The sequence below is a fragment of the Theropithecus gelada genome, chromosome 10, assembly GCF_003255815.1.
Source record: "Theropithecus gelada isolate Dixy chromosome 10, Tgel_1.0, whole genome shotgun sequence".
Classification (NCBI taxonomy): Eukaryota; Metazoa; Chordata; class Mammalia; order Primates; family Cercopithecidae; genus Theropithecus; species Theropithecus gelada.
In genome coordinates this window covers 56,306,732-56,324,838 of record NC_037678.1, presented here as the reverse complement: position 1 = coordinate 56,324,838, position 18,107 = coordinate 56,306,732, and the positions used below count along the sequence as shown (strand labels likewise).

Below are 18,107 nucleotides of genomic sequence, written 5' to 3'. Positions count from 1 at the left end.
ACATTGTAGATGGTCCAGAAACACTGACGGGATGCATTTGAATGCATTTTCCTCTGGTTCTGTGTTCTGTCCTTCTGTTGTTCCCCAGCAGGAGAGTTCTCATCTGACATCCAGAAGAAGACGGCCCCACCAGCAGGATGGTGGTGGGACTGGGGGCTGCTGGCTTGTTCCTGGGAAATATGTTAGTTGCCAACGAAACTAAATAACCATGGGAACAGACGTCAAGCAAATTGGTTACTACAAAGCAGGGGTGAAGGGACCTGGCTGATGTCAGGGCTGTGCAGTTAGGGTGAAGACTCCATGGGATGGCTGGGAGACTGGAGACTGGCAGGAATGGGTGGCAGTGGGAGGGAGCAGCCCCTTCTTACAGGGCAAGTCATTTGGAAGTTAGAACCTGTAAAATCCCCCACTTTAGTTTCCACTAGTGGAAATTCCTACAAAAAACAAGCATCTGGGCCAGGCGCGATGGCTCACACCTGTAATCCCAGCACTTTGGGAGGCTGAGGCAGGTGAATTACCTGAGGTCAGGAGTTCAAGACCAGCCTGGCCAACATGTACTAAAATACGAAAATACAAAATACTAAAAATACAAAAAATGCTGTGGTGTAAAGCCATGAACCTCGCACCCCGACTTGGGACAACTCTGAAAGGCGTCTCAGCTTTAGAGCTCCCTGTACTAAAAATACAAAAAATTAGCCAGGCATTGTGGTGGGTGCCTGTAATACCAGCTACTTGGGAAGCTGAGGCAGGAGAATTGCTTGAACCCGGGAGGTGGAGGTTGCAGCGAGCCAAGATGGCGCCATTGGACTCCAGCCTGGGCAATAAGAGCAAAACTCCATCTCCAAAAAAAAAAAAAAAAAAAAGCATCTGTTAGGTCCATGCTCAGTACCAGACATTGCAGCAGAGATGGGGATCTCGGAAGGCCAGAGCTCCAACACTGGCTCCTCCTCTCATCTGGGCGAGTTATGTGACATTCTTCCCGCTCCACTTCCTGAGTGGTGATGACTATGAGCCCAGCACTGTGTGCTTTACCTACATTATTTTATTTCACCTTCACAGTAGCTTCCTTCAGGTATATATATTATTATTCCTTCTGTAGAGACAAGGAAACAGGCTCAGAGAAGATCAACAACGTGTCCAAAAGCACACAGCTAATCACAGCACAGAGAGACATGTCTCCCCGTCTACGGCATCTGGAGGCTGTGTCTCTAGCCACTGTTATGCTTACCCACTTGGAGCTTAGTTGCCACAGCCAGGAAAGAAATACAATCAGTCCTTACTGCACCGGGCTGTTACAGATTAAATAACCTATGGCAAAGGCCTAGATGGTGCCCAGTGAACAGTCTGTTCCGTTCTTTCTTCCCCATTCCCCAGCCCACCGCCTCATCACTTCCCTGGGCTGGGAGGAACGCTGACTCCAAAAACGAATGTCTCTGTCCCCAAGTCCAGCAGTGTCTGCCATGTGGCCAGCACTCACTGAATGCTGTCGACCTAAATGGATGGCCTGGGAGTCCCCACCCTCAGTCCATCACTAGTGTGTGATGCAGGAAGCTGCAGCAAGTATCATGAGAATTCTCTTGGTGCCATATTAACTACTCTTAAGCCACTGGGATTTTCAGGTTTTTCACAGCAGGATAGAGCAGAAACAGATGGAGACAATCCCTTGAGCCCTTAAGGCAGAAAAGGGTACTGGAGTGAAGATGAAGGTATGCCGGGGCCTGCCTGATGGCTCAGGTCCCTCCCACAGGCAAACTGCAGCCTGTTCTCACCGCCACCACAGCACCAACTGTGGACATCCTCACATATTGGGGGCATTAACCTTCCTTCCACTGTGGGCTCCTGGGAGAGGCGGTGGGCATGTAAGCACTTAAAACTCAAATCTGCAGGTCAGCCCTCCTCTCTCCGCCCCCTTCTGCAGAAGCCTCGGAGCTGGGGGGCTGTGTGGGGACAGACACCACAGCCTTGGAGAGACAAGTCACATCCTCAGATTCCCTCAACCTGTGCAAGCACCGCGTTGCCATGGTGATGCTGCAGCCCTGAGATGCAATGACTGCAGACAGCATGGGTGGTTCTAGGGCTCAGTACCGAGGTGGACGCTGTCTGGCCTGTGAGGCCAGGTGATTGGGTGGGCCGGGTGCGGGAGGAGAAGGAGCCCTCCTTTAGGTTTGACTGGTAATTGCTGCTAAATGAAGGGCTGTCATTGAACCCAACATGTGCGAGGTAAGGGCCCCAGCTCTGCACCTTGTAATTACTGCACCAGACAGCAGCGCTTTCTCCATGTGCTGGGAGGCGGGCAGCGGGGGAGCAGACAGGAAGCTCTCATCCACCTGAGCCAGCAGGGCTCTGGCAGGCTCCCCCCACTGCCCAAGCGGCCTGCATCCCAAGCAGCTTCTCAGACGGAGGAGGCCCTGGCCCCCCTCCTTGGCTGGCTCTCCCCACGTCATCCAGCTGGAGCACGAGCCTCCTTTAATCTTGGCCTCTGAGCTTGTGGAATCCAAGGGGGGCAGAGGTGCAGGAGCCAGATAACGGGCCGCTTCCGAGCGCCCTTGGTGCTCCACCTCCGCCTGCTGAGTCTGTGCTGGGAATCTGAATTAGAGACAGATCTCGGTCTGACTCCTCCTGAGCACGGAAGCTCTGAGGGCCTCGGGCTAGTCACCGCCCCCTCCTGGCTTTAGCCTCCTGCTGCAGAAGTGGAAGCTGGACTCGAGAATTCTTGAGGGTTCTCTGGCTGGCAAACTTCAGCCGGCAAGCTGGATCCTACTTTTGTAAATGAGGTTTCACTGGGACAGCCACACCCTGGGTCTGTGTCGTCTATGGCTGCTTTTGTGCTACAATAGCAGAGCAGCTCCAACAGATGCCATATGCTATGCTCCCCAAACCCCAAACACTTACTAACTGGCCCTTTACAGGAAGTTTGCAGACCCATTTTTAAAGTATTAAAGTTCTCCTGAGCTTAACTGAACGAGCTTTAGTGACTCCAACCTGTGAAAACAATTTTAGAACAAGTCCCATCCTTGTCCCCACCCATGGACACCCACTGTCCTCTTCCAAGCACCCCTTTTCTGCCTGTGTCTGGAGAGCCGTGGCAGGGCGGCTGGGCTCTGGGAGCCAGTGTGGTGCAATGGCGCCACCTGCTGTGAGTGCCTAGGAGCACTACACCTGGAAAGCAGTCTCCAATGGCTGGTGGGGTCTCCCAAGGCCCGGGAACCAGCTTACAGCAGACTCAGTCCACAGCACATCAGAATCAGGGTCTTGCCCCCTCCCTTCCTCATTTGAGACAGGCCTGTAGTCTAGAGAAGAGGTGGGACTTGGCCAAGGAGGAGTGGAAGGCCCAGGCCCCGGGGCCCATAAACCCTTCCAGGAGGCAGTGTGGACGTCACGTGTGGCACGTGCATGCAGAGGTACACAGACCTGGATGTGAATCCCAGCCCAGCCACTTAGGCAGCTCTTTATCTTTTCCAGGCTTTAGTCTCTTAGTTGTTAAAAGGATTAAAAGAAACGCTTATATAGCATTTAATGTTACTAATAATGACTCAATCTTCAAAAGGACTCTCAGATAGGTATTATTATCCCCAGTTCACAGATTAAAAAACTACGGCACAGACACGTTAGGTCATTTGCTTAGGGTCACACAGCTAGTGGCAGCCAGGATTCAAACTAGGCTGTGAAAACATGTAAAGTCTCCAGAATGCAGTGCTCAGTAAATATTCATTTATTTCCCGCCAGCAGGTGCAGTGGGGCCCCATGCAGAGGGCACTGGTGTTCCAACATAAGCAAGAAACGAAGGAGGCCTGGCCTAAGACCAGTCATTTGAAGAAGGCCCCAGGCAGGGAAAGGAAAGGAGAGGCCAGGCCCACACTGTCCCTCCCTGCCCCATCTCCAGCAACACGAGGTGGCCAGTGGACCGTGAACCATTTATTTCCAAACTATAAAGAAACCTGCTCTCTGAGAAAAGATGCCACCCAGGTGATGAGGCTCCAGCCCCTCGAGATCCAAAACCCAGTCCAAACCCAGTCCCCTTAGAAAGCTGCGGTGCCTTGGAGACGAGTCTTGGCTGTCAGAGCCTGGGAAGTGGTTGGGAAGAACCAGCCCACTCCCCTCTCCTGCAGTGACTCCAACTCCAGCGCTGCTTGGGCCCAGCTCTGGCCAGGTCCCAGGCTGGCCTGGTGCTCGCCCCTTGTGTGACCAAGCTCTGAAGGGAGGGACAAGAGTCAGGAGTCCCTGGCTTGGCCCCACCACCTTTGACTCTCGTCCACAGCTCCCAGCTACCATGAAGAGCCCCGGGGGCTTGAGCACAGTGAGTGCTGGCAGCAGGCTGGAGAGCGGCCTGCTTCTAAGCCATTTGCCCTGGCCGGTCACTGCTGCCCCTGGGCCACAAAGTACTCCTCCTCCTCATTGTCACCTTCCTCCCGCTGGCTGCTCCGGAGCAGGAGCTCCAGGTCGGGGCTGGAGCCCAGCCCCTTCAAGGCCTTGGGGCCACCATCACCTTGGGATAGAGAGAGATCACAGTTACAGGCCCAGTCGTTGTTTTCTTGGTTTGCTCTGATTTGCATGTGTGCTGAGTCACCCAGGCCCCACCCACCCACTCTGGAGATGACCCCCGTATCTTCCTAGAGAAGAGACGGCAGCAGAGCCACCGCGCACACTTCCTGCATCAGAATCACTAAGAGTCACAGGGAGAAGAACAGAAAACAGAGGCTTCTGGAAGGGGCTCCGGGTTACCTCTGGAATGCAAGGCTTTGAGGGCAACATGGAGGGATATTCCCGAGAGGCAGAGGGCAAAGCCTAGCCAGTTCAGGAGGCTGATCTGATCGCCCAGCAGATGAGCTGCCAACAGCAAAGTGCAGACTTCCTGGGGGCAGAGAAGCAGGAGGAAGTGTGATCAACAGGAGGATTTGGCCACTTGGCCAGGAGGGTGGAAGGTGGGGGTACTGGGTACACTCAGGTGGGTAGATCAAGATCTGTCTGAAATCCTGGGCCCAAGCAGGCAGAGAGGTCAGGGGACCCTGCCGGCTTGCGGCGCTGTCCCACCAGCCTCCCTCTGTGAGATGCAACAGAGGTGCTTGTCACGGAATTCTGTCAGGAATAAAAGAGGCAAACCGGATCCCACGCTGGGGACCAGGGTGTCCAGATCGTGCTGTATCCACAAGGATAAAGGACGGCTGCCCCAGAAGGCAGTTACAGAAGGGAGCCCTGAGCCTCTGCGTGAGAATGCTGCATTACCCTGGGCTGAAGACACACACTGGTCCCAGGGCTCTCTATAAACAGAGACTGCAAAAGGGACTGGCGAGGCCATTTGTCCAAGAACCACAGCCATGCCTCAGCATGCGGCCGGCTCCCAGAAGACACTCAGAGAGGCCTGCATTTCTGGGTTTAGGCAACACTGTTTTGGTATTGGTGTGTGCCTGGCCAAAGAGAAAAGTAAATGTGTGGGAGGGAGAGGCAGAAGTGAGAAGAGGTGTGAGGAAGAGGTGTGAGAGGGAAGGACAGGCCTGCGAGGCGGAGGTACAGCGAGGTTGGCCACAGGGGTGCTTGCTGAGGGTCTCACTAGCCCTGGCTGTGGCCCTGGAGGACACCGCCAGTCAATCATGGAACTCTTTCCTGATGAGTCTGGATAGGAGCTGTTCAACCTGTGGCTCCAGGCCACTGCCCAATGCCAGAGTTGGCAGTCAAGGTAAAATGTGAATGCGCCCCAGGCCTAGGGGAGTCAGAGCTGGCTCTCCATCTGTGTCCCTGTCTGTGGGGTGCAGGTGATCACACCCTCTCAAAGGGCTGTGGTCAAGGCGGAAGGAGGGGCCAGCACAGCAGTCAGCAAAGTGCCTGGCACCTAATGGGGCACTTCCGTCTCTTCTCTGCAGGGCCCTGAGGTGCAAGAGCTGCTAGTGAGAAATCCCTGGGGGCTCCCCCTCTAAAGACAGGAATGGCATCACCCCCGAGTCTGTACCTTAAAAATGCCAGCAATGGAGAGAGTGAGGCTGGAGGTTCTGGAGACCAGGAGGAACTCAGAGAAGCCCAAACCAAAGGCGAGAATCCCGCCAAGGAAGAGGCTCCCAAGTACCCGCAGGAGCAGCCCTGTGTCCTGGAAACGGAAGATTTTCTCAGATGTGGACAAATGGAGACCTGAAATCAATGGGGAGAGAGAGTGGGAGGCTGGGCCCTGGGCTGCCTCGGCCAGCCCAATGCCAACCACATGAGATCTTCCATTGTCATAGTGAGTCCTTACTGAGACCTGCTAACTGTCTGCAACCCAGAGAAAAAGCATGGGAGGTATAAAGTGATCCCACACAGATGGCCTGAGACCTGGAGAAACCAGGGAAGCAGTGATGGCTGCCAGAGAGCCTGGGGGCAATAGAAGCCAGATCCTGGCAGGATGATGGGTTCCTAGTGGGATGATGAGGATCCTAGCGGGATGATGGGATCCTAGCAGGATGACGGGATCCTAGCGGGATGACAGGATCCCAGCGGGATGATGGGGATACTAGCGGGATGATGGGGATCCTAGCGGGATGATGGGATCCTAGCAGGATGATGGGATCCTAGTGGGATGACAGGATCCCAGCGGGATGATAAGGATCCTAGCGGGATGATAGGATCCCAGCGGGATGATGGGATCCTAGCAGGATGATGGGATCTAGCGGGATGATGGAGATCCTAGCAGGATGATGGGATCCAAGCGGGATGATGGGGATCCTAACAGAATGACGGGGAGGGCTCGTCTGAGCCTCTGGGGTAAAGTAGAGGGGGGTAGCACTGCATGGAAAGACGGACGGAAGTGCCCTCAGCCTTTGGACGGTATTCACTTACTGGTCTGGGGGAAGGGGCGCAAGGCTGCTGACTTCATGGGGTCTTTGGAGCTGTGGTAACCAATGGGCTAAAGAAGGGAGGGCAGCCACCAAGTGAGGAAGGACTAACAGTGCCCCAGCCCACTCACGGAGCTCCTTGGTCTACAATTCAGCCAGGTTACCTACAAACAGGGTCAAAATTCTATCCCTACAAACGTTCATTTTAATCTAGGTCTTGCTAGTACAAAGCTGAGGAATCTGGGCTGAGATGTGTTCCCTTTCTGGACCTCAGTTTCTCTACTGATAAAATGAGAGGCCTGGGACCAGACTGGTATTTCTCCAACCTGCGGTGCCACTTGATGAACATTTCCCAAAAAGAAAATGCAAACACATATAGCCATGGCCCCTTGCTCCAGAAACACAGGCATGCACACCCCCTACCCCAAATTTGGCTTAGACTTTCGGAGTCGTCATGGTCCTTCCAACACTGTCCATCTGGGAGAATGACTCCCGGCGTCCCTCCCACAGGAAAGTCCTTGTGGTGTATTAGCACAGGGTGAAGGGGGGCCCAGAACTGGGCACAGGAGACACCTGTGGTAGCTGGAAGTTGGTCGAGTATTTTGAGATTTTGGGAGGGAAGCACCAAAGAAATGTTGACTGACAGTCCCCCCCAGGCACAACAGCCTCACATTGTAGGACATCTTGTTTGGTGCTGGGCTCAGCAGTACTGCAAAGGCGTCGGCAAATTGAAGGGAATTCGGGGAAAAGCAACATAAGTAATGAAGGCGCTTGGGGGATTAATTTACCAGAAAAGATTAAAGGAGCTAAATCCATGCAGCTTTGCTAAGTGACGACTACCAGGGGCTTTCAGATGAGGTTTTGCAGAGATGGGGCATGGTGTAAACACCCGGGAGGGGAGACTGTGGCGTTTGATACAAGGGGGCATAATGAAGGAATGGGGAGAGATTTTAAAGAGGGAAAAAAATGAGGCCCTGAATAGAAGTTTCCCGGACAACGGGGTTTCAAAATAATTTTCTTAGGGAGGTTCAAGATGCTTCACCGCTTGAAACTTAAATGGATGTGGGACAGAATTTTCTGTAATGACCCTGAAGGTATTACAGAGGGGACTCTGGGAGGAAGGATAAACAGAAAGGGGACAAAGGCTAATCCCAAAACATCAAAGAAAGGAAGGTGGCGCCACACCTCCCAGCCTACACAACTCTCCAGGGCTCTCCTCTTTCTTGGACAACGACAGTGGAGGAACAACTGACCATGTCCCCAGGCTCCTGTGTGCTGGCTCCTGGCCTTCAGCCCCCAGCTCTGGAAGCCCACCCTCTGCCGATCCCGCACGGTCCACACTCCCTGAACACACATCCCAATGTTATATGCCTGGACATGGCTGAACCTCCTATTCCCACTTCCCAGATGCCTTGCTCCCTGCAGCCTGCCACAATCCCACTCACCCTCCAAAACCACGGCCAGGAAAGCCTTTCTGACTTGCTTGATTACTCTAGCATCTTGGAACAATCCCTGATTCCCCACTCCTTAGAGGCAGGATAGGGTGGTTAAGAGGAGGGCTGGAACACTTGGAGCCAGGCTGCTGGCTTCAAATTCTGGCTCATTTATGAGCTATGGGACCTTGGGCAAGTTATCTTTACTTCTCTGTGCCTCACTTTGTTCTACCTGCAAAATGGGGAATAATAGTACTGCCACACAGGGTTTTTGGAAGGATGAAATAAGTTCGCATGTTTAAAAAGATCAGAACAGCCCTGGTGCACTTTCAGGGCTCTGTACACACTTACTGTTGTTACTGTTCCCTGGATTTTATATGTGCTTTCTCTGTAGCATTTATCATGCTGGACTCCAGCCATTTTGTTTATGTCTGGCCGTCCCCCAAACCATGCGCTTCCGGGGAGGGACTGCATCTTTGATCTCAATAATCTCTGCAGCTCCCACTGTGCTGGGCTCAGGGCAGGGATCTGTGGTCTGCTGCACTGAGGTGCCCTCGAGAGGGAAGGCCCAACGTACCTTCAAATACAGCAAAGAGAGGGAAGAGCCCCAGGAACATGAGTGGCTGCAGGTGGAACATGGTGTCGATGGGATTCTGGAGGCCTGCAGGGCGGGGGACGGTTACCATCAGGTCTGGCCTGGCCCTGCCCTGCCTCCGCCCTGCCTGTGCTGCGGTTCCTCTCTCTGGAGGGTGAGTGGCATGTGCTCACCAAGTTCAGCCTTCTGCAGGAGCATCTGGGTGAGGGTCCAGCGAATGCCACCGATGAATGAGGCCCCCAGCACCAAGGCAAAGCCCTCCACGTTGAACTGTGTGGACTTGTAGGTGAACATGAAGAGACCCCCGGCGATGAGGAGGACCACCAGGACCAGTGCTGCACGCTGGTAGGATGGGGAGCAGTGGCAGCTAACTCGGGGGTCTTGAGGGTCAACGGTTCGTCACATTTGGAGCCTGGGGTCAGCAGCCATCTTGGCTGCCCCTGGGGCAGGAAATCCTCCCACCCTCCAGCTCTACCCCACGGGGTCCTGGACAGTCCTTGCCCACTAATGTCAGCATGCAGGGCTGACGGTCAGCTGGTATGCCAACAGCCCTGCCTGCTCTGCCACACTGACGGCTGTCCTAGGCCCCCAAGAGGTCCCACCTCCCCCTCTGGGCCTAACACACACGGCTGTTGCCTCCCACAGCAGGGAGCTTCCTAGACCAGGCTCTGCTGGGACCCACATCCTGCAGTGCTTTCACCTTTGGTCATTACCCTGCCACACTGGTTTCTAAATACTCCGAATATTGCCCATGTCTAGGTCCCTTCTCAGAAAGGGATCTACTGCCACCTGGACTGGGCTTATCTCTTCTGTCACACAGCGGGACAAGTCACTGCTCGGACTCCTGCTTTATTCTTAGCATCTGTGGGGGCAGGAGGGACAAAAGAGACACTGGGCCCTCACCAGCTCCTCCAGCTTGAAGATCAGAGAGAAGATCAAGATGAAGAGGACAGCTGAGGATTTGGTCATTGTGTACCTGGAAGCAAAATTACCCACAATGCACTGATGGAGCCCAGGGCTCAGACCCATCACCAAGAAAGGAGCAGGAGCACAAATCACTGAGCAAAATGACCAAACAGAGCTGGGCTAAGTCATCTGAGCTGATAAGCGACCTTTAACCAGAAGGAATCTCTGACTAAGGGGCCTCTGGTTATCACCAGGGAAAAGAGGTTGCAGGTCTGATGCTGAGCTCCCTGAGTCCTGTTCTTTACCTGACCCTCAGCGGAGCAGGAGCGGGAAGGAAGGATGAGAAGTGGGAGGATGAGAAGTGGGAGGACGAGAAGTGGGACGACGAGGGGTGGGAGGACGAGGGGTGGGAGGACGAGGGGTGGGAGGACGAGGACTGGGAGGACGAGGACTGGGAGGACGAGGACTGGGAGGACGAGGAGTGGGAGGACGAGGAGTGGGAGGATGAGGAGTGGGAGGATGAGGAGGCAGAAATTGTGCTCTCTGAAGCGAAACATCAGAGGGAAGAAGAAACTCTTGTGCAGTCCCAAGCCACACAGGGCTCTGCTGCGACTGCGTGTACCACCCGCCAGTGGCTGCCTGTCTATGGCCTTGCGGCCTGCCCTCCCCTACTCTGATGATGGGGTTCTGGGTGAGCTCCCTGGCTTCCCCATGCTGCCTGGCAGGTGGGCACAGCATCCCCTCTGCGCTGGGCTTACAGAAGAGGCTGGTGAATTCCCGGAGAGCTGCTGGGTGTCAGAGAGAGGCTGAGAGAGCAAGGGCTGGTCCCAGAGAGTAATGGAGTGGCTGGCCTGGCAGCCGGGTGTGCAGACAGCCCGCTGGACAGACAGAGAGCTTGAGCCTGAAGGGAGGCAGCAGAGCATGGCTGGTACTCACAGAGAGACGGTGACATAGAGGAAGCTCCAGTTGGACAAGCCCACGTCAAGCGCCGTGGCCAGAGCTGTGGAGACAAAGGCACCCACAGGACGGTGTGGGAGGTCCACACTCTGCTGGGGTGGGCTGGCACCCTGAGGCACCTGAGTGTCCCCCACTTCTGAACCATCCCGGGGCCTCCTCTGGGGCCCTCAGTCCTTTTTTTCCACCAGCAACTAAAGGGCTAATACCCAGCCCCAAAGCGGTGGGGGGCTGCTCTAGCACTAGGGCTGGGCCCATTCCAACTGGCTGGGCCAGCGTGGTTTGTACAAACACTCCGGCTGGCCCCTGAGCAGAGGTATTAACCCGATCTGGTTGATCCCTTACTGGAAACCCTTTTTTCCTCAGGATGGAACACCAACTCCTCCAAGGGGAACCCGGCCTCCAGGATGTGAGCCCCACCCACCCTCTCAGTTCTCATTTCTCCCACTTCCTCTGACCAGCACCGGGTTCTCAGCATCCTGAAATACTTTGAGTTCCCTTCCAGACTCCACAGCTGGCACTAAATCTCCCTCTGGCCACAAGGGCCCCTCCTCCCAGGGCCAATCAGTCCCATGCATCCTTCAGCCCTCGGCCTACTCAGCACCTGGCCTAGGAAATCTTCCTCCACCAGCCATGGGCCCCGGCCTTGGGTCGGTCCCCCTCCCTGGGCTCCGTAGTGCCCTCCACGTCCGTGTCACAGCCCTGCGAGGGCAGGGACCCTAACTGCTCACCACTCATCTCCAGGCCCGAGGCCACACTCCAGGCTCGGTGTCTGCTGCCAGGTGAGGGAGCTGTGGGCTGTGGGTGCAGCAGGGGTTTTGTGGGTGTGTGGTGGGGCAGTGGGAAGGCACGCAGTGTGCAAGAGGCAGCAGCGTGGGTGGAGGGAGGCCAGGTCAAGAGGGCAGAGGAGGAACAGTGCAGGAAGAGGGGACGGACTCGGCTTCCAGACACGTGGGTGTCTCTCTTGTTCTCATCCTATGGTTCCCCAGCCCCTCTTCCTGCCCTGCCCTCACCGAGGTACCCCACCTACCTGTGGGAGCCACTCTTCTGAGGTAGTCGGCCCAGCTCAGCACCACACGGGCCCTGTGGCTGGAGCACTGAACCAGCGCCCTGGACAGGGCGGAGAAGAGGAAGATCACGGCCAGGTGCAGCATCGTCATGAAGAGGGGGAAATGGAAGCTCTGTACGGAGCCCAAAGCAGATACCCCGGCTCGGTTTAGACAGCCTGCCCCCCAATAGCTCCCTCTTCCTCTTCGCCCCTCTGCTGGAGTGGGGTTCATTTGGTGGTTCATGAGGACCTTGCTATGTGTGAAGGGCCCTTAGGTACAGTATCATCGCTTGGAATGACAGACTCCTAGGTCACAAAGACAAGTGGCAGCCAAGGGGCTCAATTCTAGCCTGGTGCTGTCTCCACCAGTTCAACATACCTGTGAGCTACCTGCCCAGCCCTCCTCACAGCCCATTCTCAGGTGAGAGCCACTGCGGCCCACTACGTTGTATCACTTATTAAAATATTGAAATACTTCTCTACTGGGGTAAACAGTTGCTGCTTGAGCCCGTTTCCCCAGCTCATCCCTTCACACCTCCCACTCTCCTTGGTTTCCCTGGATCCAAACATTGAAGGGGAACCCCGGCATGGCGGGCTTGGAGGGCCCTGTTCCAGCCCAGCTGTAACTGGCTTCCAGTTAGACTGGCTGAAGCTTGTGCCTTCCTGTTAAACGTGAAGGGCACTATAGCCACGGCTCCAGCCACCTTCATCCCAGCGCCCTGCCCCAGCAAGGCCTCCCGGTACCTTTGTCAGCCATTTGTTGTAGAAGGTGATGCCGATGGAGAAGCAGTAGTAGAGAAGCACCAGCCCCAGTGTCAATACCGCCTTCCACACAAAGGCCACATCAAGGGCCCACCTCCCCATTCGTGGCAGCTGCAGCACCCGAGCTCCTGAGTCAGCGGGGGCAGGCACCTTTCTTGAAGACAATGTGCGGGAAGAGCCGGTGCAGCTGGACCACAGCTTTCACCAAGAACGTCTCCTGGCTGGAGGAGCTCTCTGCAGCTCCATGATTTGGAACCATCAGCGGAGCCCCAGGCAGAGTCCTCACCTAAGGGGCTGGTGGCTGGTGCTGACCCTTCCCATGGTTAACTGGATGCAACGCTCACAGGTCCCGAGGTCTGCTGCTGGGGAAAAAGGGCAGCTTTGGAGCCTTGGGCAGAGACTGCGCTTCTCGTAGCCATGGGTGCCTCTGAAGGCTGCGTAACTCAGGGCTCCGGAGGGGCTGCCCACAATGGCACAAGGCACTCCCAGAGACCCATGTCATGTCTGCTCTCTTGTCACCTCAAGTAAATCTCCATGAACTGCCACCAAAGTGACCTTTTAAAACACAAATCTGATCATGTCGGGCCACTGCTTAAAACCCTTCAGCAGTTTCCAGTGCTTTTCTCATAAAGACCAGGACCCTTCTTTGGGCTCCCATGGCCTGATTTGGCCCTGCTGGTCTTCCCAGTCTCAGCCACAGGCTCTCCAGGACCTGGCCCCACTGGGTGCCTTTCAGCTTCTCAAACACACCAGCTTTCTTCCCGTTGTCCAAAGGAACTGAACGAACACTGCACCCACCCTTCAGTCCTTCATCCATCCTACCTACCTTCAGCTCAGAGGTCACTTCTTCAGGGACCCTCCCCCCATCCCCTTCATCAGTCCCCTGAGATACAGGTGGCTTTCACGGCTCTCCTCCTCCTCCTTCATAGCACTTGTGCAGGGTGTGATTTGAGTAATGTCTGTGTCCACTGAGAGACTACGAGAGGCACAAAGATAGGGAACACTGTGTCCACACTGGCCTTATGCACACCTGGCATACTTTAAGTTCTCCGTTTGGTTTGATGACTGACAGACAGCAGGCATGCGATTTTCAGGGGACTGGTCTGGTCTTTAGGGGTTAAAAGTGGAGAAGGAAACCACTCTAACAGATGGAACACTCTAAGACCAGGCTCTAACCAGTACTGCCTGGAAGCGGTGCCTGCCTTACGGTCTTGCCAAATGAAACCACTCCCAGCCTCCCTGTCAATCCAGCCAACCCGGATGACTGCCCGGAGCATGCCAGGTAGACCTGTCTGCGCCTGGAGGAGCCTCAGGTCCAGCGTTATGTGATACCTGCTGCTTCATCTGTGTGCCCCCAACCACAGCTCCTCCTCTGAGACATTCCCATCCTATTGAAACGCCACCTTCTTCTTGAAGCCTTCCTAGGCTTCAAGATCAGAAACACTCTCCATCTCCCACTCCACCATTTCCGAAGGGAGCCATTACATTCTGTTCCGCACTCTGGAACCCATGTTACTATTTCCCCTCTCCGGGGCAAACAGGGAGCTGGCTGTGTCCAAATGAATCTCCAGGGCTACAGTTGTCTTCAGAGTAGCTTTGGAAACCTGTGGTGGTATTTTGGGGATATGCTCCTGGCATTCAGTGAGCAGGGATAAAGAAGGGGCAGTCCACATAGCCAATTACTGCTCTGCATCCTGCATGACTTTGACATTCATATAGGTGAAAGATTAGCTTATAATCAGCTGAACCTAGAAAGTAACTGTTTACATGTAAACACAGGGCAGTGTTTCCATGGTTCTGCTGTGAACTAACATTTCCAAGAATACGATGCCTATGTACAATGAAGGGAGACTGAAAATGGTCAAAATTGGTCTCAAAATGGCACCAAAGTTCCCATTCTGGAGAAACCACATCATCTACAGCAATGGCACTAGTGGTTTTTGAGCTGTAACACAACACGACTGTGTCAGTCTGCGTCTGTGGAAATCACACTCCTAGAGGGTCCACACAGAAGGGACAGCTTCACTGCGACTTCCAGCATTGTTGTGCCCAGGAACTTACATACTGAAACTTACTTTGTTTTACTATCAATTACTTTCCTTTTTCATAGGCCTTTGTTGATTTATTTTTATTTTATTTTACTATTTTTTTTCTTTGAGACGAAGTTTTGCTCTTGAAGCCCAGGCTGGAGTGCAATGGTGCAATCTCGGCTCACTGCAATCTCCGTCTCCCAGGTTCAAGACATTCTCCTGCCTCAGGCTCCCAAGCAGCTGGGATTACAGGCATGCGCCACCACGCCCTGCTAATTTTTTATATTTTTAGTAGAGACGGGGTTTCTCCATGTTGGTCAGGCTGGTCTCCAACTCCCAACCTCAGGAGATCCGCCCACCTTGGCCTCCCAAAGTGCTGGGATTACAGGCGTGAGCCACCATGCCCGGTCGCATTGTTGATTTTTCAAAAATTATGTGTAGGCTGTTTTTATTAATCATATGTTTCATTTTAGGGTAATAAAAGGGACTGTTACAAAATATTTGTAATAAAAAAGAGGTTCAATACTGACTTTCCTTCACAGACCTGGCCAGGTCCCTTGCCTCCAAGAAGTCCCTATGGCTACCCCACCTACAAGAAGCACGTCTCCAAGTTAACTCATTTTCTTACTGGGATTCAGAAGGTCACCTGTGCACAAACACAAAGCCAAATCTCAGCTAGAAGGGTCCTTGGAGATCATCTAGGCACTTAATGGGCATTTATTAAGCGCTCCTGTAGGCCTACCACTGGAGACACAGACATGAAACTGAAAAGGTCCCCACCCTTATTTTATACGGGAAACAAGACTTAAAGGAGTAAATACTCTTTTTGAAATCTCATTTGCTCAGGAAACAAAGTCCATATTCTGCCCCACTTTCCACAGAGAGCAGCTTAGCTGGAGGCAGCAGTCACATCAAGGTAAGGCTGGCTGGTGCATCACTGTCGCACCTGCTTCCCTCAATCTTCCTAACTGTAACTTGGGCAGCATGGTTTAGCGCTTAAGAGTGTGGGCTTTGGAGTTAGAGACTGATAATCAAATCCTGGTGTCCCTGTGACCCTAAGTTACTTGACCACTGGACTTGGTTTCTCCAACTGTAAAGTGGCATCAGGTACAGCATTAAATGCTGGCTCATGATAGAGGCTTACTCCCCTCCTGGTCCCCTTAAGAGTGAAACTTCCCCAGAAGGCCTCGCACTGCCAGCCCCACTCACGCACTCCCTGCCCTCACTTCAGCCCATCTCTGCTGCTCCACTGAGTCACCACACCCTCCTCTCTGCTGCCCCTTCAAAGGCTTAGTCTCTATTCTTTTTTTTTTTTTTGAGATGGAGTTTCATTCTTTGTTGCCCAGGCTGGAGTGCAATGGCACAATCTCAGCTCACCACAACCTCCACCTCCCAGGTTCAAGTGATTCGCCTGCCTCAGTCTCCTGAGTAGCTGCGATTACAGGCATGTGCCACCACGCCTGGCTAATTTTGTATTTTTAGTGGAGACGGGGTTTCTCCATATTGGTCAGGCTGGTCTTGAACTCCCGACCTCAGGTGATCCACTCACCTTGGCCTCCCAAAGTGCTGCAATTACAAGCGTGAGCCACCGAGCCCACCGGCTTAGTCTCTATTCTTATCTTACACAATGGATCACTTCCTTCTCCTAGAAAAAATCTTCTCTTAGGTGCTACGATACCACACTCTCCTGGTTTTTCTTCTGCTTTTCTGGACTCTTTCTTGGCCTTTTTTGCTGGCACCTTCTTGTCAACTCAATCTATAAAAATTGGGTGCCTAAAGCTTGGAACCTGGCTTCTCTTCGCTCTTAAATCTTACCCTATATAATCTTATCCTACCCAATCCACTTGCCAATGATTTCTAAATTCTTTACATCAGCCCTGACCTTTTCTGCATCAGACTAGTATTACCTAACTGCCTATTTGGTAGCTGCACTCCAAATATCTAAAACTTAAGATGCCCTAAGAAGATTTCATAATTATTTCTCACGCTCCCAATCTATCCCAGTCATTTAGTAAATGCCAGCATAATACACTCGGTTACTTAAGCCAAAACCAAAAATCTATGATGAAATCATCTTTGGCCACTTATTTCCGTCATTTCTCAAATCCTGCCCTGTCAGTTCCACCTTCAATACACTTCTTGACCCCTCTACTTCTCTTCCTCTCCATTCCCACTACCACAGTCTGCTGACTGCCACTCGTCTAGCTGGTCTCCCTGTTTCCACTTTCACCTCTAAGGCCTGGAAACTATAAAGCAGCCAGAGAGATGGCCTAGGCACACAGAATAGACCATGCCCTAAGGCTAAGCCCAGCTCCTCAGCCTGGTCCACAAGGAAGGCCTCTGCAACCTCATTCTTCTGCCACTGGCCCCAGCACCCGCCACAGCGGCCCCCTGCCACGTGTCAAACACATCAAGCCTGCGTATTTCTTTACTTGCTGTTCTTTATGTCTTCAGTACACTTCCGCAGACCTCCGCTGGGCTGAATACTTTCCCCAATGCCCCACCCCTCCCAATCCTCGTGGCACTTCCCACCTCTGACGTTTCCTTGTTTGCTCACGTGTTTACTGCCCGCCCCAATCCCACCGCGGGAAGCAGCCTCTCAGAGGGCAGAGCCGTGTCCGATTCCGGCCTGGGTCCCGCACCCCAGCACGTCGCACGTGCTCAAGAAATACCAGATGAGCCGGCGTCGGGCAGAAGCACGGCAGGAGAGCGCTTGGAGACCCCTGCCCCCTCCACAGACGGCGAAACTAAGGCCCGGGGAGGGGCAGGGGCGTGGCGTGCCCCATGCCAACCCGCGCAGAGCCCGGGCGGGGAGCCCGCTTCCCGTCTCCAGCCCCGGCCCCCCAGCCCCTGGGAGTGCGCCGGGAGGCCTGCCGCGCACCCACTCACCTCGGCCTGGTGAGCTCCCGGCCGGAATCTTCCCACCGGAAGTGCGAGGCCGGATGCCACGGCCGAACCGCGGCAGGGGCGGTAACTTCCGCCGGAAGCTACCCAGGGGCTGGGCGGAGCCGGGGCGAAAAGGCAGCACGGGGGCGGGGCGGGGCGGGGCAGCACAGGGGCGGGGCGTCTGCTGTGGTCCGGTTCTGAGGTGGTCGGGTCCTTCTGGGGTACAGCGCAGTTTTGTCCTCCGCGGAGTCCCTCAGGCTCAGAGCACAGCAGTGTGATTGCGTCTCTCCTGCGCTCAATCAGGGGCTTGCTTTGGAACCCCGGTACCTGCTAGTGTTCTGCATACAGTGGGCATCCAAAAAATGGTCACTTGTTTACTTTTACTGAACAAATTGTTTTTCTTATGTCCAGTCTAGTGCTAGGCAACCATGGAATGAACCACGAAGATAAGTATCTCATGGGCTTTTTCTTCTGGGAGTTTAAGTTGTAACGGCTGGGGCCATTACAACTTAAAACTTAGGCGATCCAGAAGTAATACGAAACATTTGTGAAATATTTTCTGTATGAAACTTTCTAAGAATTATCTCAACTTCAATAGGTTGAGTAGGGAGAGAGCATCCCAGAAAGAGGAAATGGCAGAATCCTAAAAGAGGGTAAGAAGCCTCCAGCCGTGCCTGGGGCTCAGGTTGTTTA

The 18,107-nt window shown here is 54.0% G+C and overlaps 1 protein-coding gene across 5 annotated transcripts; it reads right to left on the bottom strand.

Annotated features, from left to right (window-relative positions):
- Positions 1-3,689: 3,689 nt before the first annotated feature.
- Positions 3,690-17,505, bottom strand: SLC35C2 (solute carrier family 35 member C2). Of its 5 annotated transcripts, XM_025398936.1 has the most exons (11): positions 17,418-17,499; positions 12,785-12,857; positions 12,481-12,652; positions 11,719-11,869; positions 10,671-10,734; positions 9,732-9,804; positions 9,002-9,170; positions 8,811-8,894; positions 5,945-6,120; positions 4,723-4,852; positions 3,690-4,486 (listed from the first exon to the last, which is right to left on the bottom strand). In XM_025398936.1, the coding sequence occupies exons 2-11, from the start codon at positions 12,817-12,819 to the stop codon at positions 4,356-4,358; spliced, it is 1,185 nt and encodes a 394-aa protein (XP_025254721.1). In that variant the 5' UTR covers positions 12,820-12,857; positions 17,418-17,499; the 3' UTR covers positions 3,690-4,355. The 5 variants fall into 5 exon arrangements, with proteins under 5 accessions (XP_025254721.1, XP_025254722.1, XP_025254725.1 ...); XM_025398937.1 differs by having other exon boundaries at positions 12,481-13,053; positions 17,418-17,505; XM_025398940.1 differs by having other exon boundaries at positions 11,719-11,798; positions 12,481-12,857; positions 17,418-17,505.
- Positions 17,506-18,107: the final 602 nt, after the last annotated feature.

Excerpts from the sequence above, each read along its gene's own strand:
- SLC35C2 (XM_025398936.1), bottom strand. The coding sequence starts at position 12,819 with ATGGGAAGGGTCAGCACCAGCCACCAGCCCCTTAG. Across the intron at positions 10,735-11,718 it reads CAGAAGAGTGGCTCCCACAG|CTCTGGCCACGGCGCTTGAC; the intron begins GTAGGTGGGGTA and ends TTGTCTCCACAG. Across the intron at positions 4,487-4,722 it reads CAAAGCCTTGCATTCCAGAG|GTGATGGTGGCCCCAAGGCC; the intron begins GTAACCCGGAGC and ends CTCTATCCCAAG.